This window comes from Talaromyces rugulosus, chromosome VI (assembly GCF_013368755.1).
Source record: "Talaromyces rugulosus chromosome VI, complete sequence".
Taxonomy (NCBI): domain Eukaryota; kingdom Fungi; phylum Ascomycota; class Eurotiomycetes; order Eurotiales; family Trichocomaceae; genus Talaromyces; species Talaromyces rugulosus.
Window position 1 is genome coordinate 420,832 of NC_049566.1, and position 25,080 is coordinate 445,911.

The window sequence follows — 25,080 nt, forward strand, 5'->3', positions numbered from 1 at the left end:
ATATATGTTCCTCATAAATTCATGTATAATTACTATTTATCGCTAAATTTAAACGATCTAGGGCCATATGTCGGGGGATTCAATCAACTCCGAATGCTTCTAATATACACCACAGCGTTGAAGTCACATTAACTTTCAGTCTCCAGAATGTTCTTTCGTTCCATTCGTCGACGATGAAACATCTTTTTCTCCAGGTATCGATCCACCCACTCCGGGTCGTGAGGTATCAGCCCCCAGATATTCAAGCATTTGTCCTCTGCCTCTGTCAGGTCTAGCCACGCATATAGATCCTGGCGGCCTGGCGTTGTGGGCCTCGTTGGAGACTGACTCTTCTCAACGTCGTTGACTGTCACTCTCTTACTATCCCGCGACAGTCCAGCATTGTTTTTATCCATCTCCTGCGCGGTAAATGAATCGCAGGCCTCTGCCGTTTCTTGCCATTCACAATAGTCCGCGGGGTAGGTGGAAACAGTGGCTTTTAAATTTGAGGTCAGCCGGCAGCTGTATCCCTGGTCTTCCTCATGAATTGCCCTCCGAATGAACTGCCATGGTCTCGAATCCTCACACCCAATTTTATAGGCCGTGAGTATGGTTGCGCCTAGAATAAGAACCACAGAGGCAATCTGTGTGTATAGCTGGGCCATGCCGATGCTGATGACATGAACTGCAAAGGCAACCCAGCCAATGGCCTGAAACACACGGTAGGTGTTCGGATTAGGTGCCTCGGGACTGACTGCAAAGACCGATTTGGTCAGATATCGCGGGGCTTGAATGGTAACGGCTTTTGATTCGTCCGTCACGACAATTATCTTGACAATCTCGTACTGGTCTTTCGGTGCAATGGGTTCTTTCATACCCTCAGTTGGCTGACCCATCTGGCGAATGTTCTCGAGTTTCGTCTTTGCTTCGTCGTACTTGGCCCTTTTCAGGGGATAGTTGTATTTCTGGGCAGCCTCTTCAGACTTTCGTATGCTTCTATCAATTCCGGCCTGAATTTCACTAACTAAGACGCATCGGACTACCACCGAGGCGATCATAGACACTACGTTGGCAAGTCCCCACCAGTCGGCCGCAAGTACGGTCAGAGCGATGAGCATTCCATGTATAGGCAATGCGATGAGCAAAAAGCCCAAGAAGAACCTCTGCAGCTGCGGCGGCTGGCGTCCTGCTTGCCATGTGACTATACTGCGTACTCGATCAAACTCTTGTGTTTGGAGCCACCGGGAGAACCACCCGGCTAGCTCCGTTGTCATCATTCCATCGGATATGCTGTAAAGTATAAACCCTGATTGTTTCCTTGTGAAATGGCTGGCGGAGACGGTGAAGGCGCCCAGCAGGGGCAAGTAATCCAGGTATGGGCTGGGGATAAGTCTTCCGACAATGCGATCCATATCCTCGGCACCCAATAGAGTGACAAGACCGAGAGCATCGATGTGAATCCCCGTGCCATTGGCCCAGGCATTAAGACGTTCGTGCCAGGGATACATATCCCGGGTGCCCCTGGTTTTGACCTGTGAGAATGGACTCTTTCGCTGAACTGGTTCTATTTCCCCTTGAAAGGAGGCACTTCGCTGTTCACATGTGCTGCCATGTTGGTTCCTAAATCACAATAGCACTAATCATATGAATTGTTTTTAAATTACGAGGCTTTTGGTTCAGCCTCATGCGATACGAGCGCCGAGTCTCCACCCATACGGTGGATTATTAACCCATGGCAAGGCTAGCTGCTGGGCCGTGCAAGCAGTGGTTAAATCTTCGACGCTATCTAGCTCGTGAATCCTTTCCTATTTTAGAGACCCATGCGAAGCTAGAGCAGACTAAGTGCAGCTGAGGAGCTACATAGTTTGCTAGTACGGAGCTACTAGTACTAGCACACTGGGAAATTGGGAATAACGTTTTTTACGTTCTGACGGGGATCCAGTCCCGCTGCTCCACGCGGCCAAAATGCTCCGCAGTCATTCCAACCGCCGTAGGCAAACTTGAAAGTTGACAGCAATGGACATATGGAGGCGAGCGTTCCGTACGAATCATTGATAGTTGATATCCGGTGTGAATACTGGATCCGTATACATGTTTTTCTTCGGCTTGGCTGCGGAAGGGACGGGCCGTTCTCCACTACGTTATCAAGCAACAACAATTGAGGATATAAATAGACATAGCAACATTTGAATCCTTTTTTCTCCGCGGCCCCAATAATACTTGCTGCACTGGCCTCTGCACATGCCCCACGGGACATAGTGCTAACCTGAAATACTGATCTCTCGAACAAACCACAAGTAATGATACGTACTCCCGAGTCCCTAGATTCCTGGCTACGTAGTAATGTACTACGTACACCCGGCGATCTTCACTATCTGGGGGTAGAGCACGGAACTGATGGTTGGATAACAAGGAAAGATTGCAACCGAGTTTGAAGCATGCCGTGCTGGTGCCTAATTCCTAAGAAGCTTGGTCCTGAGCTTGTCAGGCTCATTGGGCTTCGCTCCGGAGCCGTCGCGAAGCTAGCCGGTCAGCTAAGATATTTTTAGTTTGCTCGCTTGATTGTTTGTTGTGACAAATTGTTGATTGCATTGGCTACCGATTTTCAGCCTCGCCCTAAATGGATGGGGGGATGATAATACATAATAATGCCTGGCCCGCAGGAGCCTTCTCATGGCCGAAGCTAAAAAAAGGATTGTCTGTATCAATGCTCTTTCATGATTGAGCTCTGAAATCAAGTCACAGCATTCAAAATGACTCTCTTCCATCCTTCTTTGGAAGAGAAGAAGGAAAAGGCTCTTCGGAAAGCGAAGAAGAACCTCAAAAAGCAATATGACGGCGGCAAGCACAAAGTGCCGTTTGGGCGAAAATTTGAGCGCCCTAGAATGGACGACCGGCAGCGTGAAATTCGCATGATAGAATTAGAAGATGGCAAAGGCAACTACCGCAAGAGGGTTTACCGCAATCCTCTCGGAGAGAAGACTAGCAAACACCCCGACTTGGACACATACTACAGTACAACAAGGGAAATACCCCGTCGACTGGTCGTGCAAGCAACCGAGGCCGCCATGAATGAGGCCAGGAACGACCCACATCCACGCTACTGGCGTCAGACTAAAATCAATGGGAGGGCTCCTTTTCTTATTCGGCTGGCTGAGTTCTGCTGGAACCCTCTGGGGCTTCTAGAGGCTGACGAGATCGAAGAAAGCGATGACGACGACGACGACGACGACAATATCTATGGCAAGAAAAAGTCCGAAGAGAAGAAGCCTGTCGCTATAAGGCACCTGTGCATGCGCATTCTGAACTGGATAACATCGGCTTTCTGTATTCTGAGTTTCGCATGGATTATTCAGTTCGTGCTCGCCGCCCAAATTGCCGCTACTCCTTGGAGCGACGACGATTCAGCGGATCCCTACAAGGAATACGACAATGTACACTGGTCTTGGCCTCAACATGCGATCAACCGCCTGGACCAAGCCCCAGACAATCCAGAGCACCAGTCGGAAATCGGCCGGCTCTCCATTCCTCGCTTGCTCCGGGTAAAAACCTCAGGAAAGTGGAAGACCAAGGAGACTCGGTATCTTCACGATAAGGCAACAAGAATGCTGCCAGAGTACGTTTTGTTGAGTTTCTCGCGGGCAAATTTCCCCGGCAGGAGTGTCGCCTTTTTTGAAGAATACTTCGATCGGGTGGCCGACACTATTCTCGCCCAAGAGAACAAAAAACGGGAGATAGAAGGGAAGCATCGAATAGAAGCATACTGGGTAGACACGCACTGTGTATCCAAAGAAACTGAACAGAAGACAACTGAAGACATCAATACCATCTGCGACGCTGTAAGGTGTGCGAAGAAGGTCTACATAGTGCTGCCCGCTATCAACACGTATGAATTGGAGACTTGGGGACAGCGAATCTGGACGATGCCAGAAGTCCTTCTGGCTGTGGGCAAAATCGCATACTGTACTTGTTCGCCAGATGTGGAAGAAACGGGCGAGCTGAACTCTGAGATACACGATGTGGATCTGAACGAATTTTATGACAGCTTTTGGCATGATACACGGCCAACAGAAAAGGATGATGAAGACGTCGTAGGCCTGCTTGTTAAACACTATAGCGGTTCTCTCAAGCTGACCGACTTACAATTGTTCACTTGTGCTGTCCAAGCCCTAGCTCGCAGATTTACCTCAGAGCGGGGGAAGGAAAATCCCAAGACAATTGAGGGATACACGACGACAGACGTGGCATATGCTGCTATGGGCCTCATGGCCTACCGAATCACCCCCAACAAGGCCGACGACAACTTCCAAGCCATCGCACGTCTGTCCTTGGTGAATGATAGCAACTTACTGCTCGAGCGTCTCGTTTCTCTTTGGCCGCATCAAACAGGCGAGACCACGGAACAAAAAAACCTCGTGATTGACAAAAACGCGGCGGGGAGTGTGGATATTATGCGCAACATCGCGAACCGCGATCAATATTCGACGTACCTGTGGGATATTCACCCTTTGTGTAATGTGGTGGGTATTGCCGACGAAAAGTATACGCCCGCAGTCATCCTGGACCAGTGCCGTGCCATTCCTATTCGGTGGAAGGGATTCCCAAAAATGAAATACGTGCAAGACTTTAACAAATTGGGAGCTACCTTGTCGCAAACCATTGTCTTCTGGGGTAGTTCTTTGGTGGCTCTTGGATTTGCTCTCTTCACCTCGGCCCTTTCACTCGAGTTCTCACTCCTCCCATATAAAAACTACAACAACAACAATAGCAACAACGCGCAGATTCCCAGCGTGAAGATGTACCTGGTGGGCTCGGCAGTCTTCTTCGGATGTGCCTGGGTGATCTCCTGGCTTAGCCCACGGGCAGTACGACAGCTCTGCCACAGCGGGTCTGCTGGCATATCATGTCATCTTGTCGGATTTGAAGGTATCCAGTCATTGCATGATATCGAGACGAGCATCTTTGGAAATTGCGATGGCCGTTTTTCTTATGCTCCTTCATCTAATTTATTTTCCGAACCGTTGCGTGCCAAGCATATTCGAATGGGAAAGGAGCCCAAAGAAGGGGTAGATGAGTTGAAAAGGATAGCCAAGTCACTTTGCAAGTCGCCTCGAGATCGCCTTTTCACCATTGTGGACACGGGAGATTTGACTGTGACCGTGATCGCCGCTGAGCGTCCGCCAGTCGTAGCCTTGATCTGTGGCCGTGAGGGAGGCATGCTGCGTGCGCTATTGTGCAGCTGGCGCTTCGACAACAACTGCCTGTATCGCGAGTCTGTGGTGCGAATGCGCAGCTCGCTCGAAGACCAGACCACGCCGATGGACTGGCTGAAGGTGAGCTTGGCTAGCCAGGGCGATGTCAGCCGAGAGATTGTTAAACACCGCATCGACGAGAAGCGGAAACAGTATTCTGGGCCTTCGCCGCAAATTCCCCTATCAACAGTGAAACCGCACGTATCCATTAATGGGTTGTAATCCTAACACTGTCAACTGGTATGAACTGGGGAAATGAATCAAGTGTTATGTATAACACGAGTCTGTTTATGGCTTTTGTATGTTTCCGATGTTTCAGTGTTGTTTTGTCTGTTTAATTACCACTTGTATCTTTGACTTTCCTAATCCGGTAAGAATTTTCAATTTACTGCTAATTCTGTCTATATCGGATTTCAGTCGGCTTTCTGGTACCGTGGAGGCTTTTAATGTTTAAATTTTTAACTTTATATGAATGACATCCTAAAGTAGTGCTTTTTCGTTGAGAAGAAGATTAATATTAAACTCGGAGCGCAATCTCTTAGGTACTTTTGCTTCATTAAACTTGGCGATATCAATCGATTCTTTATAAATATATGCTAGGATAAATTTAGCAATTAATGTTTTATCTCTCTGCCTGTTCACATGAGTATTTAAATGTTATCACTGAAAATAATGCTATATCATCGCCATGAGTCTTGCTCACTCAAAGCGACAGCAGCAGGAGGCACATCTACACCCTCCAAAACTGCAGGATCCTGCTCAAACTCGCCGTTCTCCACATTTTTCTTCATTATGCCCAAGACACTCCGTTCGATAACCACTGCCGAGGAGGAATATGCAATATTTGTCGCGCTCATGACGCGGGCAAGATACACCATTACGCAAGTTAGCGATTTCTCGTCCTTTGCGCGGCTTATTAGAGCCGGCATGTACGTTGGCTGAATGGCAGGCTCGACCTTTGAGCCATCAACATTTAAGGAATGCACTAAATTGTCTCGTATGGGCTTCTCGAGATGTCGCCATGCATTCTCATATAGGCGTGCAGTCTCTAGATCTCCCACCCCGCCCATGCACAGCAGCCGCGTCAGCGCCCGGTCGTCCTCGTTCTCTTCTACTTGGAGCTTTCGATATCCCCTGCTTTCGAGAAGTCCAACCCTTCTGAAAAGAACTAAATCGTATGCAGCGCGCAGATCTAGACTGCCCGTAATGACACCCTGACAAGCATCGTAGACGTTTCTATACGCGTCGAAAATCGGCTGATTGAGTTTCTTCGCGCAGGTCCAGTCCATATGACCCGCTGCACCGGCTATATCTAGCAGCTGTTCTAAGAAACGGAGCTGAAAGCTGCGGGGACGCCCTTTCATCTGCAGTAGACCCGACAGACATGCGGGGGCATTTTCTGCTTGTGCCAGTTGGCCAAAATTAAAAGACGCTCCAAGATGCAGTGAACGGACAACGTCGTTTTTATCCTGTATAGATAGGGATGCTAATGACTTGACCAGGCCGGCGCTGCATGCCTTGAGGAGAATAGCGTCGTGGTTGAGATCAGAGATGTCTTCGCCAGTGAGTTCGTGATAGTCGGATGCGAGTTGAGGATCCTTTCCCAGATCATTGACAATAATGGAGACGATAAGGGTAAAAAGATCGTTGGGAGTAACGACAGTCTGCGTATAGAAGCTACGGATCCATTCAAATGATGCTCTAGTCAGCCGGGCTTCTGAAGGATGGGATCCGATAAAGGATTCATATTCTCCCTTATGAATCCAACACAAAGCTAGAAAGCCAATTAGTGTTCGATTAACCTCATCATAGTTCTCTCCATACAGAATATACGAGGGTGATGGAGTCGCGGGGGGGTTCCAGCAAGAGCCACGGATAGAGTATGCACGCTGCAAGCGGTCGATGTCCTCAGGAAACGCGTTGTGAACTAGATGTAAAAGACCCTCCACTGGGAGACTGAACAGGGACTCTGGATCTGTGCATGCAGTTCGAAGAGAATCCATGGTGGGTAGTTATACGAAGGTAATAACAACACTCGTCTGTTGCGGATTGTAAGTTTGTAACCATGGGGGCGGGCTGTGTGCCGCCATACCGGATTCGGAAGGTGGCTATAACAAGGTCGAGAAAATTACCAGTACAATCTACAGGGCAAACATGTTAAACTATTCTGCTTCCTCCTTGCGTTCTATCCTTTCGGACTCCGGGTATGCGGTCAACTGCATGATTAAGTGTGTTTATAAATGGGCCTCGAATGGATGAACCAATGCTCGCGGAGACGATGTGACCAACCGGCATCTGATTGAGCACGCTTAGCGTCTGGACGATGAACTTAGACAGCTAGGCAAAGTCAAATATATCTGGATTCCACGATCTGAGAACAAACTAGCTGGTAAACACTGCAACGAAGCCTTGGATAGAATGGAATATGCGTAATCCTCCTTCCGACGAAGTTGAACGTGTTATTTCTAGCTATTGAAAAAACATTCTCAGTATGTGGGTCGTTCATGTGTATTATGATGAGAATATACCTTTTATAGTAATACAAATCTTATATATACCAGTTGACGTATGTATACTGTACGCAAGTATGTGGCTTCCACATGTCGTTTTCCATACTCATATAAGGACTGTCACAGCTTACAGCTGATCGGCTTAGCCCTCTATGAACAGGGCACCAACTCAGGATAACAATAACGACAGCATACATGTTTCTTATTTTACTTCTCTATTAGTATTTTAACAATATTTAGGCCCTTCCCCTCTTGTCCATACAACCCCAATTTCTATTGGCTGCTTGGGCAAATATGGGGCGCGAGCTTAACTAGCGCATCTTCAAAGTCAACCTTCAAACCACCGACATTTGATCTACCGACCAGCCTGCAAACACGAAAAGAAAATACAGAGCGAATGGCTTCATTATCCTCCGCTTCGGCTTCCTTGAAACCGCCCTCTGCAACAGCACCTCGCCAACGCGTTGTATCTCCCTCGGGTGCTGCCTCCGGACCGCCGCCACCGCCTCGAGCTCCTGTCTCCGTCCATCCCACCACGACAGTCTCCGAAACTGCTACTTTTCACGGGAAATACCCGGTCATCATTGGCTCAGGCACGGTGATACACCCTCGTGCTCGCTTCTACTCATTTGAGGGCCCGATACAAATTGGCGATGGGTGTGTGATCGGCGAGAAGTGTATTATCGGAGACAACGAACCGACGGCGCGTGGACCAGCTTCCTCAGAGGACCAAGGCATAACGACACGTCTGTCTTCGTCAGTTACCATCGGCCCGCAAACGACGATTCGCACAGGAGCATATATCCGCTCTGCGGCTGCTGTAGACGCATTGGCGGTGGTGAATCGACATGCGACTGTGGGCTCCCACAGCAAGGTATGCTCGAGTTGCGAGATACCGGAGAAAACCGTACTTGAGGATTGGACTGTTTTCTGGGCCACGGGGCAGGGCATCGGGCATAGGAAACGGCGTCGACTCGTTGGACCCGCTGCTATTGTGACGGAATCTGGGCAACAACAGCGCCCAAATGCTAAGCGAGTCGAAGACGCGAGGCTCATCCTTTTGCACAAGGAACGTGAAGGCCTCGCGAAGATGATCAGTTTATCGGTTAGCGCAGGAAAGCGGAGATGATTGCCCTTTCTTTTTTGAGATGATGTACGAATTACGACTTTGTTTTTGTTACTATACCCCATAGGTTGAGTCGGTTATGTACTACGTGTTTTGGGCCTTGTTTTATACGATTAATGGTAACAGTCACATTAAGTGTAGTGATTATAGAATGTAAATAACCACGGCATGTGGTCTCATAGAACATTTCTCACTGCTCGTACACTAAGTTGACAGAATTATAGATAAATACAAAACATGCCCACAACAAGAAACGCCTCGCGCCTCTCTGTATATAGGGAAACAGATGCAATAATCCGTCTTAACAAGACACAAGAATAAATCAACGAAAAAAAAAAAAAAAAAAAAAAAAAAAATCACCGCACTTTTAAACAAAGGAAATTAGCCTTGCATGCATTTTGAAATGAGTTTAACCGCCTCGATTATGTCCACCGCCTCGGATTCGCTTTCCAAGATTGTTATCCCCATCACCTCCGCCTTCTCCAGCATCCTCACGAGGACGTTTGTTGCCCTGAGGGATGAACTGGCGAGCATTTGCATTCATCGCCCCTCTGTTACTACCAGCGCCATCATGTGCTTGCGGGGAGGCTGCCTGGCCACCACCACGCTGATTACCACGACCACGGCCACCGCGTCCACCACGAGGTAATCCAGAGCCACGTTGACTCTGATTCTGGCCATGTTGTTGCTGACCCTGCTGTTGTCCATCGGCGCCGGGACCACCACGTCCGCGCGGAATGGGAAGACCAGACTGAAGAGCCTTTAATGCAGCAGGCCCAGTTCCAACGTTATTAGCGGGTTGTGGTTTTCCAGGCAGCGCCACTGGCTGATTCTGGGGGACTGGTTGATTAGGTTGGGCTTGTGGAGTTTGTGCCGTCTGTTGTTGCTGCTGTGGCTGTTGGATTGCAGCAAACGAGCTTGCAGTAGTCTGCTGGCTTTGTGCAAAAGGATTTGGAGTGGTTTGTGGCTGGGTTTGGTTTTGCTGAATGGCAGCAAACGGATTTGGAGGCGCTGGCTGTTGCTGAACTGGTTGATTTTGCTGGATCGCCGCGAATGGACTCGGTGCTGCTGCGTTTGGAGTAGGGGTTTGTGGAGCAGCTGGTGTAGCTGGAGGTGGAGCTGCAGCTGCAGGAGCAACAGGTTGGACAGCTTGTCCTTGAGTTGCCGGCGTACTCTTCTGAGGTGTGGCGACAGGTGGCTTTGCAGGGGTCGCTGGGGGTGGTTTTACGTCTTTGGCAATTTCCCAGACCTCACGCACCGGCTTCTCAGGGGTTTCGCTAGCTGCCTTTTGAACGACAACAATTTTGGCCATGGCAACCTTGGCGCGCTGTTCGAGCATGCTGATTTTGACGGCGGACTTTTTGTCATTTAACTCAACTGCTGACTTGACCTTCTCATCGGTTGCTTGGTCGGAGGCTCTCTTGAGGCGCTCCCGCTCCTCTGCGAATTTCTGCTCGAGTTCGGCCACCGCTTCAGGGCTTGGTCCTGTAGCGGCCTGAATCTGTGCTTCCTGTTGCTGCATCTGTGCCTTGACTTTGTTGACCTGCGTTTGGATGTTGCGCTTAATGATTCCTTTGATGACCTCATTGTTAGCCACAAGGTCTTTGACTTGGCTTTCGGTTAACTCTGGCAATGGACCACCAGATTCGGTCTTTGCAGGTGTTCCTGGCACTGGAGTCCCCGGAGCTGGAGTTCCAGGCGCCGGGGCTTCAGAAGGCTGTGCAGGCTCGTTGGACTGCTGCGCCTTGAGGGTATCAATCTGTTGCTTGTGGCTATTGCGTATCTCGGCAACCTTGCTGTTAAACGTCTCCTTCATCTTGTCGGAACGCTCTTTCAATTTGGCATCGAATTGCGCCTCCTTCTCGGCCAGAGCAGATTCCAAGCGGGCCACCTTCTCTTCAAGAGCCTTGACCTTTTCTTCATCACCAGCAGATGGCGTAGGTGCTAGTTGCTGTGTGACAGATGGAGTAGCCGTTTCTCCCTCCACTTGCATCGGAGTTGCAGATGGTTCCGCCGATTGTGATTTCAGCTGGTTGATCTCTTCGCGAGCCGAGTCGAGTTCTTGTTGAATGACTTCCTTTTCTTGTTGGACAGCTTTCAGTTCGATGTCCTTGGTCTTGACTCGTCCACTGAGGTCCTTTGATCGGGCTTTGAACTGCTCGGTCAACTTGTTACGCAACTCTGCTTTAGCATCTTCACCCGCCTTAACTAGTTGTTCTGAGAATCCATCGACTTGGGTCTGCAAGGTGTTGCGAACTTCAGTCGCTTCGTCTCGCTCCTTCTCCAACGTGTCGAGCTTCTCCTTGAGAGCTTCCATTTCAGTCGGATCGACACGGTTGTATTTCTGAAGAATGGTTTCGGTGCGTTGTTGCCACCGATCACGGTCATCCTGCACCAGCTTCATCTCTTCCTCCTTTGTCTCGACAAGGTTCTCCAGCTCTCTAACCTTGTTCTGAAGAGGTTCAATTTGTTGAGCAAGCTCGTCGACGCGAGCAGTCTTCTCTGCAAGAGCCGTTTCAGCTTGGCGAGCTTGGTTGCGCAGAGTCACGCTGCTCTCGCGGAATACGTTCAGTTCGTTGAGCGTCTCCACCAGTTTGTTGTGGCTAAGCGATTGGTGGTCGCTGTCGGCAGCAGCCCGACGTTGTTGCTCCAGCTTGAGTCGAGTGTCATCTAGCTGGGATTGCGTATAATCTAGCTGTTGGCGGAGTCGCTTGCTTTCTTGTGTTGAGAGGTGATATTGGACTTCGACTATTTCCTTCTCTCTTCGCAAGTACTTGATGACTTCTTGGAGAGACTCAAGGCTGGAGCTTGCACCTTCACTTTCGTCTTCACCCGCGGCCATATTGGCTCGATCCTTTTGCAAAGTCGATATCTGCTTGGTGATGTTTTCTAACTGGTTGTGTAACAGCGAGTTTTGGTGCAGTATCTCGTCGCGGCGTTTTTGCAGCTCAAGGATTTCTCCCTCATACCGGTCTTTCTGCTCTTTCCAGCTCTCCTCCTTCTGAGTCAAATCTTTCTTGGAATTCTCCGCTTGCGTTCTGACACCGACGATTTCTAGGCGCAGTTCGTTGGCCTCGGAACGGACCGTTTGTAGTTGCTTCGCGGCCTCGGCGTGCTTGAGTAGCTCATTTTCGTAGTTTTGCTGGGCTTGTTGGGCAATCTCTGCTTGTGCCTGCACACTCTGCTCGTAGGTTTTGGCATTCTCAAGCTGACGCTCCGCTTCCTCTTTGAGACGGACAATGTCAGACTCAAAACCGGCCTTTTGCTCCTCAAATCGACGGGTGACTTCGGATTGCTCGTCGCGCAATCGGGACAGTTCGCTGTTTGTTGTGGAGAGCTCGGAGGATATTTCTTCAATGCGTTTCTCAAGATCTTGGATTTTGCTGTCCTTCTCTTGTACCAGTTGGTCGGTTTCTTCGCGGTATTGATCTTGGGTTTCAGAAACTGATTGTAGACGTTCTTCCGTATTTTGGCTGATAGCCTTATAATCCTCTACTTGTTCCTTAGCGTGCTGCAAGTCTGTCCTTGCAAGCTCAAGATCGCGCTTCAATTCGGAAACTTCAATTGCCAATTCTTGTTCTCTAGAGAGACCACCAGAACCGTTTGCTTCACCTCCTCCAGGAGCGGCTTCAGTCGACGTTGCAGGAGCAGAAGTAGCACTGGATCTAGAGTGTAACACTTCGATACGCTCCTCAGCACTCTTGAGCTCCACAGAGAGCTCGTCGACTCTTGATTGCAAGTGATCACGTGTGGTCTTGACACCGATCAGTTCTTCGCGGACGGAAGCGAGGCTGGTCACTAGGTCGTCAATTCTCTTCTGACTTTGCTCGTGTTCGTACTCTCGTCGCAAAGTGGTGCGTTTGGTGTCTTCGACTTCGTCGTTCAATTTCCTCTTCGTGGATTGTAGTTCAGACTCGAGAGATTCCACGTTGTGTTGAAGACGCCGGCGACTCTCTGCATCGGTATGTTCACGCTCGTTGAGAATATTTTGGAGGTTGGCGTTTAATGAATCGAGTCTACCTCGCTCGTTCCGCAAAGATTCGTTGTCATCAACTAGTCGCTTTTCGATGTTCTTCCACAGGTCTTTTTCGGCCTTGAGGTTGGCATTTTCTCGTTGTAAACTATCAACTAATCCCTTAGCCGCGACTAGATCCTCTGCAGCTTGTTGAGTTTTGATCTCTTGGCGATTGACATTCTCCATCAAAGTCGAGTAGCGCTTTTGGAGTTCGCTATTCTCAGTCCTGATCATATTAAAGTTGTTTTGGAGCAACTCTGCTCGCTGTGCAGCTGCGCCTAGCTGGCTGTTTAATCGGCTAGCATCGCTCATAAGTTCGCTATTCTTGCGAGAAAGATCATTGACTTGCTGCTTCAGAGCTGTATGATCTGTTGCCGATTCCTGTCGGAAAGTGTCGAAATGAGCCTGGACGTTGCGTAGGAGGTCTGCATAATCAGTGACGTCGGCAGATTGCTGTGGTATCGTTGGTGGTGCTGATCCAAGGGGCACCGATTGTGAGAAGATGGAGTTGTCGGCGCTGGCTTGACCTCTGCGCATCAGCATGCTGCGGAATGTATCGCGCTCCTTCACGTAACTCTTGGTTTGGGCTGTGAGGTTCGTTATTTCGTCCCGATATGTCTGGACGCGAATGCGCAGTTCCTTTAGTTCTTCTTGATCTTGCTGATACGAAGCTTCTCGTTCTCTAGCTTCCTGGCTTTCCATGCGGTCACCAAGGTCTCGGAGCATGCGGCGAAGGGTAACGTTTTGCTCCTGAAGCTCGTTTAGGTCTTTGAACGTGGTCAAATTTTGTGTTATGAAACGACCAGTAGAGTTGAGAGTAGACATGGACTCCTCGACCTCGTTGCGAGCAATCTTCTCCAACTCTTCCCTATTATATTCCTGGCCTTCCTTGGAAAGGGCAACCTCCAAGACAAGGACTTTAATTTGGGCACTAAGATCTCGAAGCTGTTGTCGCAGAATTTCCGTTTCTTTGGTCAGCCCTTCGACTTGGCCACGCCACTTCCTTGCCTCGCGGGTAGCTTCGTCACGTTCCTTCCCAGATGTCTCAAGGATATTGGACATTTCCATGACAGCATTTTCAAGTCTTGCATGGTCAGCACGCAAGTCATCGATTTCGGGCTTGCTTGATTCTAGATCCTGGACCATCTCATCGAGAGTTGCTTTTAATTCCGCATTGTTGCGCTGCTCGGCGATAAGCTGTGACCTGACTCTGTCGTACTCGGAATATAGTTGTGTCATTGTTAGGCCGCCTCTGGATTTAGATGTCCGCGGCGAAAACGTCCCAGCAGGAGTCGAGGGGCGTAGGGGCGTGGAAGGGCCGCCATTGAGATGAGCCGGACTGAGAGGTCCCTGGGATTCGAGCTGGCCGATTCGCGTCTCGAGCTCGACGATTTTGCGTTCAGCAGCTTCTTTGTCCGAATGCTCAGTTTCACCTTCCACTCGCAACCTCGATATTTCTTCAGCAGCGTCGTCGCGTGCTTTCTCTAGAGCAAGCTGGCATTCTTGGACACGCTGCTTGGCTGTGGTAGCCGCGTTTCCTTGAAGCTCGGCTAGACGGTTGGCGCTGTCAAGCTCGATGCGAAGCGATTCACTAGTGGACGTGAATTCTTCCCTAAGAGATTGCATAGAGGCAATGGATTCTTCATATTTCTGTTCGACGTCGTCTAGACGGCTCTTCAGCGTGTTTTCATTCCGGCGGAGTTGGTCGATCGTTGTAGAGGCCTCTTCGATTTCACGTTGGAGCTCGGAAATGCGAGCACCCTTTTCCTTGCGGAACTTGAGGTACTCCGCATTTTTCGCCTGAAGTTCCGTCTCAAAGTATTCATTGTTCTTCTTGGTCAGGTCAAGCTCTTGCTGAAGGCTCTGTTCGCGGAAGCGAGCACTTGCAGATGCTGAGTTTGCTGCTTGAAGATTTTGCTCCACTGTAGACAGCTGGCGTCTCAGGTCGACAGTTTTCTGGTGAGTAGCGGACAGTTCGTCCGAAAGTTTGTCGTAGGCAGAGGTTTTGGATTCCAAGAGAGACAAAGTATCGCGGTTCGATGTCTCCAGGGAAGTGATGCGTGACTTGAGTCCGTTGGCTTCCGACTCATTCGAGCTAGTCGACGATTTGATAGTGGAAATCTCGGATTCAAGGTTCGACCGGTTGTTCTCTGCGAAGTAGTGAGAAAGGGGGGAAGCTATATTTGTTAAAAGCAAACAGAAAATTACCTGACTCTTGAAGACGGGTACGAAGGTCGTGGATTTCGGTCAAGCCCTTTTCAACCGACGTCTTCAGCACTTTAGTCTTTGACTCGCTCGAGCGGACTGAGTTTTCCAGCTCGACTTCTAGGCGCAGTTTATCCGACTTGAGGTCGTCGAATTCGCGGGCCTTGGTCGATATGCTCTCCAGGAGCTGGTTCACAAGGTCGACCGTGGGAGCCTGGGTGAGGGTGGTCAAGCTGGCTTCAGAAAGGCCATAGTGCGACGCGAGAAAAGGGATTTCGATCGTGGCTGCAGCCATGTTGAGTTCCAAATGGCCTCAACAGGCCGCTCCCTGGGTGTAAAGTCGGGAAGTGACTCCGGCTGCGAAGACGAAAACTCGCAAAGGAAGGGCGACGTATGGGGCGACAACGAGGATAATCGGTGCGCGTATGTGCAATTAAGATGAAATGGCACAGGGCGCAGTCCTAAAGAATCAGGACATGTCGCTGCGTGGGTTGCTTGTCTCGGCCTCAACAAAGCGATCCGGCGCGTTTGAGAGAGCTGGCTGTAGCGGGTTTAGCGCGACCGGCACGTGACCTCGCTGCCTAATACAGCCTAAGCTGCGAACAAGTCTAGGGCTGCGGCTCTTACAGTCTTGCTCCTCATCTTTATCTTGCCTCGACTCTCGAGGTGTGCGCTGCGTGGTATCTGCCTGCTTTCTTTTTATGTCAGCTTGTTTTGGTTTCATTTCATTTTCACTTTTCTCTCATATCTCTCATATCACACGGCTCACCAACGTTTGGTCACCCACCGACCGCTTTGGCCTGATCGGAACTCGCCTTCAGTCTCCCATAATGTCGTATTTACAGCAGCAGATCAACAACTTCAACGCCAGCGTTGTTTCATCTGCTGGCCGACTCCCACAGCAGAAGCGAGTCGCGGCCACCAGCCTGCCGGGCTCGTCAACTCCTTCGCATGTTGCGTCTACGCCGAGCACGCCGGGCACTGCGAGCGATCACCGACGTCGTCATGATGCCAACATTGTATACTCGCAGCCTGCAGACACGGGGACGGGGAAGGATATTATGACGAACGTCCTTTATGCGATACAAAAACTAAAGGAAAAAAACGCGCCCCTCTCGTTTGAGGACATTGTCGGTTACCTCTCGCTGCAAGAACGGCGGCACGATCAGGGCTATGTGCGTGCGTTGCGTAGTATCCTGCAAGTTCATGAAAAGATCAACTACGACCCAAACGGAGACAACGGAAATGGCTCGTTCAGTTTCCGGCCGCCGCATGATATTCGCACGGGAGAACAGCTGCTCCAGAAGCTGCAGGCGCAAACTACGATGAGCGGTATCTCCGTCAAAGACTTGAAAGAGGGCTGGCCGGATGTGGAGCAGGCAATCGATGCACTCGAAAAGGACGGGAAGCTTCTTGTGACGCGGAATAGAAAGGACAATCATCCAAGGATGGTTTGGGCCAACGATCCCTCGCTCGTGCACCACTTTGACGACGAATTTCGCCACATCTGGGAGAAGACCAAGATTCCAGAGCAACAGCGCGTGGTTGAAGAGCTCGAAAAGGCGGGAATGATCCCAGCGAATAAGAATAAAGTTGTGAAGCCGCGGGTGAAGATTGAGCAGAAGAAGACCAAGAAGCCCCGACGAACTGGCAAGACCACCAACACGCACATGATGGGGATACTACGGGATTATTCGCATATGAAACGGTAGATGTGGATTTATTATTTTGGTTTGCATTGCATTGCATGGCGTTGACTTTTCTTTCTTTTTAATCTGCTATATGTATTATATCAAGATGCTTGAAAACTGTATTTTTAAAAATGACCGAAAATGCCAGACCGATACCCAATAAAGATGAAATACTATGAATTTGAATATAAACCACGTTCTTGCCTTTTTCTATTTGCTTATGATATACGTTGGTACTATCCAATCAGTGAGCAACTCAGCTATATCTCTCTTATATAACCCGATTACAGTGCTCACAATCAGATCCTTTCCTAAGAATATCTAATTAGGTAATTACTTGTTTAAGTAGGTAACATCTACTTGTATTAATTAGCTGAGCTATAAGAAATGAATATCAAGTCAATCTAGATTTAGATTCAAAATTATATATTTTTCTAACTAACTTTATTATATAGCAACCAACATTTGAAAGGAATTAATTACCTGGAAAGGGTGAGGGCAGCTAAGCTAAATACTAATTAATTATAAGAGTTTAGACTCACACTCCAAAGTAATCTCCACTTTGACACCCCACATGACCAAAAAGTTCAACCAAAGTTGAGGGTAAGTGTGGCTTTCTTGATCTGCCAGGCAATACCAACACAGCTCTCTTTTCTTCAACATCTCACTGCTCTTGCCCCACCCGTTCGCTAGAATCCGAGTGACAACATAGATCGGGCTCTGTGCGGTCACTTGCGTTGTCCTTCTGTGGTCGCCTCTGCTGTGGCCTCTGTCGCTTCTATCTCGGAAACTGGGCTGGCACTGGCATCCCAATTGACTGGAAATGGCTGACCAAAGGAAGTTAGATGTGCATATAAGCATCCCTATTGGAGTCAATTGTAGCATCGAACCAGGGATCAGTATAACCCGCTATTCAGAATCCAGAGAAAATCGATTTCGTTCTTACACGGACCTGTCAACTACGTCATTTGTTTTGTGGCGAATTATTTGCACCTGGCACATGATACTTATCATACAGAAAAATAATTATATATGTAGGTTCTATAGTTCACGCACATGCTGAGATCCTCTTGTTCAGCAGTGGGCGAGCTTCGCTGCTTACAGACCGCGAGCTTGCTTCTCGAAAAATGGCCATCAAACCGCGGTTATCAAAATGCTGAAGGTTGGCCAAGTGAATGAAACGGATACAGCGCTGGCATATTTTATTACTGCTGTCATTGCCATTTCTCTATACAATTCAATCGAGACGGTTGTTATCGTGCTTTTCGTGTTCAAACGTTATGGCGGAACCTACTTCTGGAGTCTCCTAGCCGCCTGTCTGGGCTTGTTCATGATGACCTTTGGCTATTCTACCTACTTCTACGACATCGTCCCCAATCTCTTCGGCCAAAGTGCTCCAACAATCGTGGGCTGGTGCATCTTCATGGTTGCACAGTCAGTTGTTCTATGGTCACGACTCCACCTCGTCCTGCAAAATCGCAAAATCCTACGCGCTGTCATAGTCATGATCTGCAGCACAGCTATCTTTCTCCTGATTCCGACGGCGGTCCTGGCATTCGGTAACGACATCCGCCCTCCGAGACAAGTGTTTATACGCGGCTATCAGATAATGGAGAATATACAGTTGACAGTATTCACTCTCCAAGAAGCTATCATATCGGCACTTTATATATGGGGAACGATTTCGATTCTGCGATACGCGACTGAGAAAAGTAAACGGAATCTCATCCTTCAACTCCTCGCTATTAATGTTGTCCTCATCCTAATGGACGTCACCATCTTGGTTATCCAATACTGCGGGTACAGAACCCTGCAGATCAATATAAAGTCCTTGATTTATAGTCTCAAGTTGAAGCTCGAGCTTGCTGTCTTGACCAGGCTGGTAGACTACGTGAAGAAAGATCATAGCGAGACATCGGATTTCGTCAATTCTGTGCATTCAGTTCATGGTGCTCTAAACGTGTCACACAGCAAGAGCGCCACCGAAGAAGTTGAAGTCCCAGAGGAGGTGGTTCCCAGGATGGTTCCAGAATGAATGGGTTATGACAACTAGACGTCCTAAGTGCCCGCGATATATACCGGTTAATAGGACTTCTCGGCAATAACCATGACATAGCCCGGCGGCACCGCTGACTTTATCGCCCCTTAACCCTCAAGTGAATATTCAATGTTGGTAATGATCGGCAAGATATATTCGGCGGGGTCTCCGTGAATGAGGCCGGCGGGGTGGTTCAACAAGATTATAAAAGCAAGATCAGAAAGGACCCAAGTTGGATCGTCATTATTGTCTTTTCTCAGCACGCCTCGGTCTTTCTGCTCGCCATGATGCGAATTGCCCTCTTCCATCTTGCCCTCGACCTGCTCAGCCCTGTGGCGTCCTCCATACTCCGGCCACGCGATACGGCCTTCACCCATAGGGACGAGTCGACTGCCGTCTATGCTACTGGCGACACGTATGAGAATTTCCAGCCCGGCTACCTTGGGGGCACGTGGGAGCTGTTCAAGCGCGGCGAATACGTCGACCTGTCCGGGACCGGCTACATGCGCGTGCGCTGGGAAGTCGAGTACTGGCAGGGTGTTGGCCCGCTATATGAGCCGACGTTCGACCAGGTTGCGGGAACTTTGCTGTTCGTGGCCGGCGGCGGTGGTTTCCAGTGGGGGGATGCGTATGACGGCGCCTGCTCGCACGGTACTGGGTGCGTAAACCGGACTGGTGCGAGCGAGTACGGTTACAGCTACTTCCCAGATGGCTCTGACCCGTGGATTAACATGTGTTATTATCTCGATGGGTCGGTGACCATCACGAACCACGAGAGCGGCGGAGACTATAATGTGGGCGTCGAGCCGATTGGTAAGTATTGCTGCAGGACTGATGGTGTTTTTGTCTTACTGATGGTGTAGCCTACGCCGATATACTAGTTGATATCAATACAACCCCAGCCGACAAGAACACCAAGTATGGGTATTCGTACGACCCGTCGGAAGCCTCTTGTCCATGTTCGGAGACTTGAATATAGAATTGCTTTGTATATCGAGGTTGAGATAAATATCATCTGCAGCAATGGCACATAATAATCCCTTTTCTCTACACATTAATTGCAAAAGCACGTCCTTGTCATGATGATTTTTTCTGTCAAAGAGCCCTCCCCTAATTAATATTCTACCCAAACCCCAAAGGACACACGAAATCCAAATACATTCATCTTAGTATTCAACTCCGCTGGCTCTCTAGCTGACCTAACATTCGATAACAAAAAAGACAGTCAACTATCAGACACTTTATTGGCTGTTATTCTCTTTCCACCTTCCCTTAACTTACCAAAGGATCGGAGTTTGAGTCTTTGCTTTTATCTACCGAGCTAGATATCTCAGGTGTCGGGTGTCGTCAAAGGTTTCGTAGCCCTTCATGCTTCGTATAGGAATAGCGTACGAAACTTATTTTCAATAGAGCCGGCTTAGAATACCATATTTAGACTTGAATTTCTTATTCTTTGTTACCTTTAATAATAGGAAGACCAAGGCATGAAGAAATCTTTCATCACATTTTAAGTTCAAGATGGAATTCCGACAAACAGGCATGTCAGTCCAGGAAGAAGGTCTACAGGACCATCATGATACAAATATGAACCAAGGTGTATGTCCACTGCTTTATCGTGATAGATGTGAGTTTCCGGATGTAATCTGTCTCGAGGGACAAGTTTTGGTTCAGTTCCAGGGATAGAGAGAATAGGGATAATGTATTCTGGACCAATTTTGTTTCTTATGGGTAACCTCGTTACAACTTTCCACGCTGTGTAACCCAGGCCCTACCATATTTCTCAGCATAACCCAACATTAATGACACTTCCACTTACCGTCAGTTCTAGGCACTTAAGCAGAGATAAAACTTTGTTGTCAAGACTTTTGTCTAAGTAGTGCACATTTCCGTTGTCCTCGGTATGCTTGATTTCGGCACTTTGTAATGCATCCTGTAGGAGTTTCAGGGAATTTCGACTTTCATTACTTGTAATATCCAGGTTTCGGATGGCAGCAGAGTCCATTTTGCAGCTTTGGAAGGTTATTAGGAAAATACGTATACCACAAGAGGGGACGCAACATACCTGAGATTGTATTCGGTATTATGTAAATAGCCGAATTTCGTTTTTAAAGAGGTGTCTAGTAAGGAAAACAGTATTACAGAATGTAGTATTAAGAAGGAAAAAAAACTAATTTTGAAATGAGGGAAATCCTATAACCGTACAATTTTCAGTCGTGGGGTTGATGAGGGGTTAGACTACAGGAGGGCAGATAGTTATATTAAAGCGGATGATATTCTATGCATGCTAACAGCTCAAACCCCGTCCGGACCACAGCTCATCATCAGTTGAAATTCTTATCTCCGCCTCAATTAAGATATCTCTGTCGATCTTCTTATCCCGCGGTGATGCCTCAAAAGTTTGTGAAGGTTAAATTCTAGGGTAGTTGCCTAAGCTATACCTATTTAGGAATACAGGCTATGCTGTCATACATATCATCCCTGGATTGAGGCAAACCTCCTTCGTTTATTTAGGCCTCGGACAAGTCTTGGGGTTAGAATATTCCTTTGTGTCGTCCTTCTATCAGTATCTTCACAATGGAGGACTCTAAGCAACAAATTCGCGAGCATATCATGGATCAAATCCCAGATACCATAAAGAATTTCCTTCAAACGGTTGATCCAGCGGCGATTCGAATACTTGGTGATACTCCCAATAGCGTTCTCGACTCTAGAGATTATTTGGGATCTATACGTCCATTTGTATCAGCGGTCGAGCGTTCCCTTCGGCAACATCGCCTAGACAATCAGACTTCCTTCCTCGCTGTGAGCATATACCCCGGACGCCACTCTTATTTCGTGCTAGACCTCAACAATTCCGACTATGTCTACGAGACTGCTCATAACGACATGAATCCAATATCTGTCTACGTCCTTCGCCTATCGAGAAATCCCAAAATTTTCAGAAAGGAAGCTCTAGATAAAACGCTCGCTGAGACACTTGCAGAGATGCACAACGGGCATGGCTACGAGCCTCTACCTTTGTTTGATGATCATAATCAGATTGTTCAATACCACAACCCACGCAGCCTTCAGTCTTGATGTAAGCAGCCTGCGGAGCACTTCAATGTTGTCATCAGCCACGAGAACAGAGGCAAATTTCTGGCTTCCAATGAGACAGCACCTTGGCCATCTCATGAGCCTGCTCAACATAAGAGGCCAATTATCAGAAATTAGCCTCTTTATCTAGTAATTTTTCCTTAACTCGGTAGCCACGGGTTATATATTTTTCAAATCCACCCGATGGGAAACTCTAACTGGTATATCTGCATTAGGAAACTAATTGATATTTTGAACCATAGCTTTCCTACATGTAAGGGCTGACTGGGTTTGGATGAATACTTGTCCAGAGTCATCAAAGGCTTAGAATGGTCGTCCATTTTTCAAACAACACTTGACCTTCTGGCCTTTCGCAAACAACAGAAGATTAATAGTCTAGAGCCGACCGATTTGCTTAAGTATAAAAATTGTCCTAACTAGTAGGCCTTAGGTAGAGGTGCTTCATCCCGAGCTGAGAAAGTAGCCTAAGTATGACAGCGCACTGGACAGTGCAAACTATTTTCATTCTTCATTCTGGCCTGCCTTCTCCACGGGCCCCAGTCTCTCCCAAAAGAGGGTCTCGGAATAGTTGACAGTAAAATGCAGCTTTTTGCAAGATTAAAATTCATTCAAGTATCAGGGTGTTAGTCTGAGATAGTAGTACACAGGTGCACTTTTGTGCTACATAGACGATTGCAACAAGATGGCTACTTGACATCAGTGCGCTTTCCAGTGGAAGCCTTTTCCGCCTTTGGAATGTTGATAGAAAGAACCCCGTTCTTCAGTGTCGCATCCACGTGGTCGCGATCAACAGGCCCGGGGAAAGAGAACGAGCGTCTAAAGTCTCCGGTCGACCGCTCCGCGCACCACCAAGACCCCTCGGTGCCCTCGTCGCCCTCCGACGAGGTAGACTGCTCGGTGTGGCCTTTGACGTTCAGCGTGTTTTGGTCGGAGGACTCGATCTCAATGTCCTTTTTCTCAACGCCGGGGAGGTCACCGTTGAGCTGGTATCCGTCCTTTGTTTCGCGGAAGTCGAACCGGGGCGAGAAGGCCGTGAGTTGGCTGGAGAGGGCTGGAGAGAGAGTTGTCGAAATTGTCCAGTGCTCGCGCGAGGGAGAACAGGCCTCCTCCTGGCCGACGCTGCGTCAGTGAAGACATGGTCCGGGTTTGTGATGGTAAATGTGATGGTAATCGGTAGAAAGGGAGCTTGCAGAAACTGCGCGCAAGCAATCTTAATTGAACGATCTTCGACATTTGGTCTTATCTTCAATTCAGGCGAGGGAATTGCGGCGAATTTATCTTCATTGGCGTTCTCTGTCTAGTGAAGTCTCCTGGTATCTATGACGACACCATACGAGCCATACAAAAAGCCCATCCAGGCTTTAATGCTCCATTTATTATTATAGTAGTAAACCACGAGGTCGATCAGACAACCGATGCTGTTCCCTCACCACTACATCACTGTGGGGCACATTATGTGGAAGAGACCATGGTTACGACGATGTTTTACAATGACCCCATGGAGAAGGCGACTGCTTTTTTCCGCCTCTTCTCTCGCTGCATTCAGCGCTTGGGAAGGTCGACATAATGTCCTGTGCGGAGGTGAATCGGCTCGCCAATATCGAATCACGTTTCCGCTGGACAAGAAGCTAGCCGACGAGCTCTGGGCTGAGTTCAATTAGCTCATGCTGCTTTATCCCGGCATGGGCAATAGCGTGTTGGCCCTTGAGTTCTTGTTTTAACTCGATTCTAATTACTCTGGTAAGTATTTTGTAATCCATTAGTCCCACTAACGCACCTGGCTCACTCGTCCCAGGGCACAACTATAGTCCTAAGTACCTCTTGGACCAAATCTGCCCCGGCCCCAAGAAACTCAAAAAGAGATACGACCAGTTAAATATGTTTCATAAGTGGCACAACCTAGTCTCTCCGACTGACGATCAGCGTCGTTAACATTGGGATCAAAACAAACCTTTCTTCGGTGTTGAGAAGTATTTCCCCTGACTTTGATTACAGTCACTAGTTTTTCTAACGGTCTTATGAGGTCTATCAATCTACCACTAGGCTGTATTTTCTAAATAGGTAGTATATGTAGATTGGTTAGTCTGGGTTTCCTCTCTGTTATTAAAAATGTACCAATGTCAGTGTAGTATCTGGATGTCGGATTCTGGGCATTCGAAGAACTATGATACATCAAGTATCTCTAAGAGGTTTTCCAAGGGTCTCTAGCTACATACCAGCTAGAGTCATGATTAGACATTATCTCATTTGATTATTTCGGCAGGTACTACGAAACACTTTTACCAACTTGCCAGTCAGCGAATCCTCATGGCCGCCTCGGCGACACCTACAGCCTTCAGCTCCAGGGTCTTGACAACATTCACCAAGTAGTTCGTCCCATATTCTGACGCAGCATGCACAATTACATTCTCCCCATATCCGCAGTCTGTCTCGTCTGGCCCAGCCTCGCTATACTCCGCGAAGCTATCCTTCGTGATCCCATCCTCAGGAGATAGCAACACAGTACTCGCAAACTTTCTCGCCTCAGCATAAGAAGCAAACGCTCCCTCAACATCAATATCCCGCACCAGACTCCCATCATCACCACCGTACTCGACGCTCGCCTGGATCACGTAGTACAGTGGGACTGAGACGCGTCCATCGGGCAGATCGCTCGTCAGCGCCAGCGCCTCGTTGGGCGAGTTTTTGATACGGACTCGGAAGATCGTCCCGTCTGCGGCGCTGGCGTGGATAATGACGCCGGAATCGCGTTCATTTTGTTCCTTTTCCGCGCGGCCCGGGTTGATTTCATACGTTTTGAAAAACTCCTCTTCGTAGCCTGCGTCGTACAGGCAGCTGTGCGCGGCTGCTTTTGCTGCTATGAGCGAGGTATACGACCCCAAGACCCGTACTTTTTCAACAACATTATTGGGGTTCTTGCTGATATGCGATGTTGTAAGTAGAATGTGGTATAGATCCTCGGGGATATGCGCGTTCTGAGCCATGATGATCCGAATGCTTTTGTTGTCTCCTACGATTTTTTTTCTCTGTTCACTGGAGTATGGAGACTCTCATGATATATAACATATTTAATGCACTCTTTGGTCAGTCATGCCACCTAATTTCCATGATCATTAGACATGAACCATGACGTATAACCGAGATCGAGTCGATCGGATGAGAACCATG

General features: G+C 48.5%; 12 protein-coding genes across 12 annotated transcripts; 6 read left to right on the top strand and 6 right to left on the bottom strand.

Moving 5' to 3' along the window:
* Window positions 1-128: 128 nt before the first annotated feature.
* Window positions 129-1,487, bottom strand: TRUGW13939_10487 (uncharacterized protein; the record flags this gene model as incomplete). The annotated part of the gene is made up of 1 exon (XM_035493598.1): window positions 129-1,487. The coding sequence occupies one exon, from the start codon at window positions 1,485-1,487 to the stop codon at window positions 129-131; it is 1,359 nt and encodes a 452-aa protein (XP_035349491.1).
* Window positions 1,488-2,732: 1,245 nt separating this feature from the next.
* On the top strand, window positions 2,733-5,453 carry TRUGW13939_10488 (uncharacterized protein; the record flags this gene model as incomplete). The annotated part of the gene is made up of 1 exon (XM_035493599.1): window positions 2,733-5,453. The coding sequence occupies one exon, from the start codon at window positions 2,733-2,735 to the stop codon at window positions 5,451-5,453; it is 2,721 nt and encodes a 906-aa protein (XP_035349492.1).
* Window positions 5,454-5,911: 458 nt separating this feature from the next.
* TRUGW13939_10489 (uncharacterized protein) lies at window positions 5,912-7,234 on the bottom strand (the record flags this gene model as incomplete). Its single annotated transcript, XM_035493600.1, has 1 exon — window positions 5,912-7,234. The coding sequence occupies one exon, from the start codon at window positions 7,232-7,234 to the stop codon at window positions 5,912-5,914; it is 1,323 nt and encodes a 440-aa protein (XP_035349493.1).
* A 904-nt stretch (window positions 7,235-8,138) lies between these two features.
* Window positions 8,139-8,870, top strand: TRUGW13939_10490 (uncharacterized protein; the record flags this gene model as incomplete). Its single annotated transcript, XM_035493601.1, has 1 exon — window positions 8,139-8,870. One exon carries the CDS (start codon window positions 8,139-8,141, stop codon window positions 8,868-8,870), a length of 732 nt encoding a protein of 243 aa, XP_035349494.1.
* Window positions 8,871-9,276: 406 nt separating this feature from the next.
* On the bottom strand, window positions 9,277-15,382 carry TRUGW13939_10491 (uncharacterized protein; the record flags this gene model as incomplete). Its single annotated transcript, XM_035493602.1, has 2 exons — window positions 9,277-15,032; window positions 15,091-15,382. The coding sequence occupies 2 exons, from the start codon at window positions 15,380-15,382 to the stop codon at window positions 9,277-9,279; spliced, it is 6,048 nt and encodes a 2,015-aa protein (XP_035349495.1).
* A 535-nt stretch (window positions 15,383-15,917) lies between these two features.
* TRUGW13939_10492 (uncharacterized protein) lies at window positions 15,918-16,799 on the top strand (the record flags this gene model as incomplete). The annotated part of the gene is made up of 1 exon (XM_035493603.1): window positions 15,918-16,799. One exon carries the CDS (start codon window positions 15,918-15,920, stop codon window positions 16,797-16,799), a length of 882 nt encoding a protein of 293 aa, XP_035349496.1.
* A 1,132-nt stretch (window positions 16,800-17,931) lies between these two features.
* TRUGW13939_10493 (uncharacterized protein) lies at window positions 17,932-18,813 on the top strand (the record flags this gene model as incomplete). The annotated part of the gene is made up of 1 exon (XM_035493604.1): window positions 17,932-18,813. One exon carries the CDS (start codon window positions 17,932-17,934, stop codon window positions 18,811-18,813), a length of 882 nt encoding a protein of 293 aa, XP_035349497.1.
* Window positions 18,814-19,100: 287 nt separating this feature from the next.
* Window positions 19,101-19,789, top strand: TRUGW13939_10494 (uncharacterized protein; the record flags this gene model as incomplete). The annotated part of the gene is made up of 2 exons (XM_035493605.1): window positions 19,101-19,629; window positions 19,680-19,789. 2 exons carry the CDS (start codon window positions 19,101-19,103, stop codon window positions 19,787-19,789), a joined length of 639 nt encoding a protein of 212 aa, XP_035349498.1.
* Window positions 19,790-20,329: 540 nt separating this feature from the next.
* Window positions 20,330-20,818, bottom strand: TRUGW13939_10495 (uncharacterized protein; the record flags this gene model as incomplete). The annotated part of the gene is made up of 2 exons (XM_035493606.1): window positions 20,330-20,584; window positions 20,633-20,818. 2 exons carry the CDS (start codon window positions 20,816-20,818, stop codon window positions 20,330-20,332), a joined length of 441 nt encoding a protein of 146 aa, XP_035349499.1.
* Window positions 20,819-21,390: 572 nt separating this feature from the next.
* TRUGW13939_10496 (uncharacterized protein) lies at window positions 21,391-21,894 on the top strand (the record flags this gene model as incomplete). The annotated part of the gene is made up of 1 exon (XM_035493607.1): window positions 21,391-21,894. The coding sequence occupies one exon, from the start codon at window positions 21,391-21,393 to the stop codon at window positions 21,892-21,894; it is 504 nt and encodes a 167-aa protein (XP_035349500.1).
* Window positions 21,895-22,598: 704 nt separating this feature from the next.
* TRUGW13939_10497 (uncharacterized protein) lies at window positions 22,599-23,412 on the bottom strand (the record flags this gene model as incomplete). The annotated part of the gene is made up of 2 exons (XM_035493608.1): window positions 22,599-23,031; window positions 23,408-23,412. The coding sequence occupies 2 exons, from the start codon at window positions 23,410-23,412 to the stop codon at window positions 22,599-22,601; spliced, it is 438 nt and encodes a 145-aa protein (XP_035349501.1).
* A 794-nt stretch (window positions 23,413-24,206) lies between these two features.
* On the bottom strand, window positions 24,207-24,896 carry TRUGW13939_10498 (uncharacterized protein; the record flags this gene model as incomplete). The annotated part of the gene is made up of 1 exon (XM_035493609.1): window positions 24,207-24,896. One exon carries the CDS (start codon window positions 24,894-24,896, stop codon window positions 24,207-24,209), a length of 690 nt encoding a protein of 229 aa, XP_035349502.1.
* Between the last annotated feature and the right edge of the window lie 184 nt (window positions 24,897-25,080).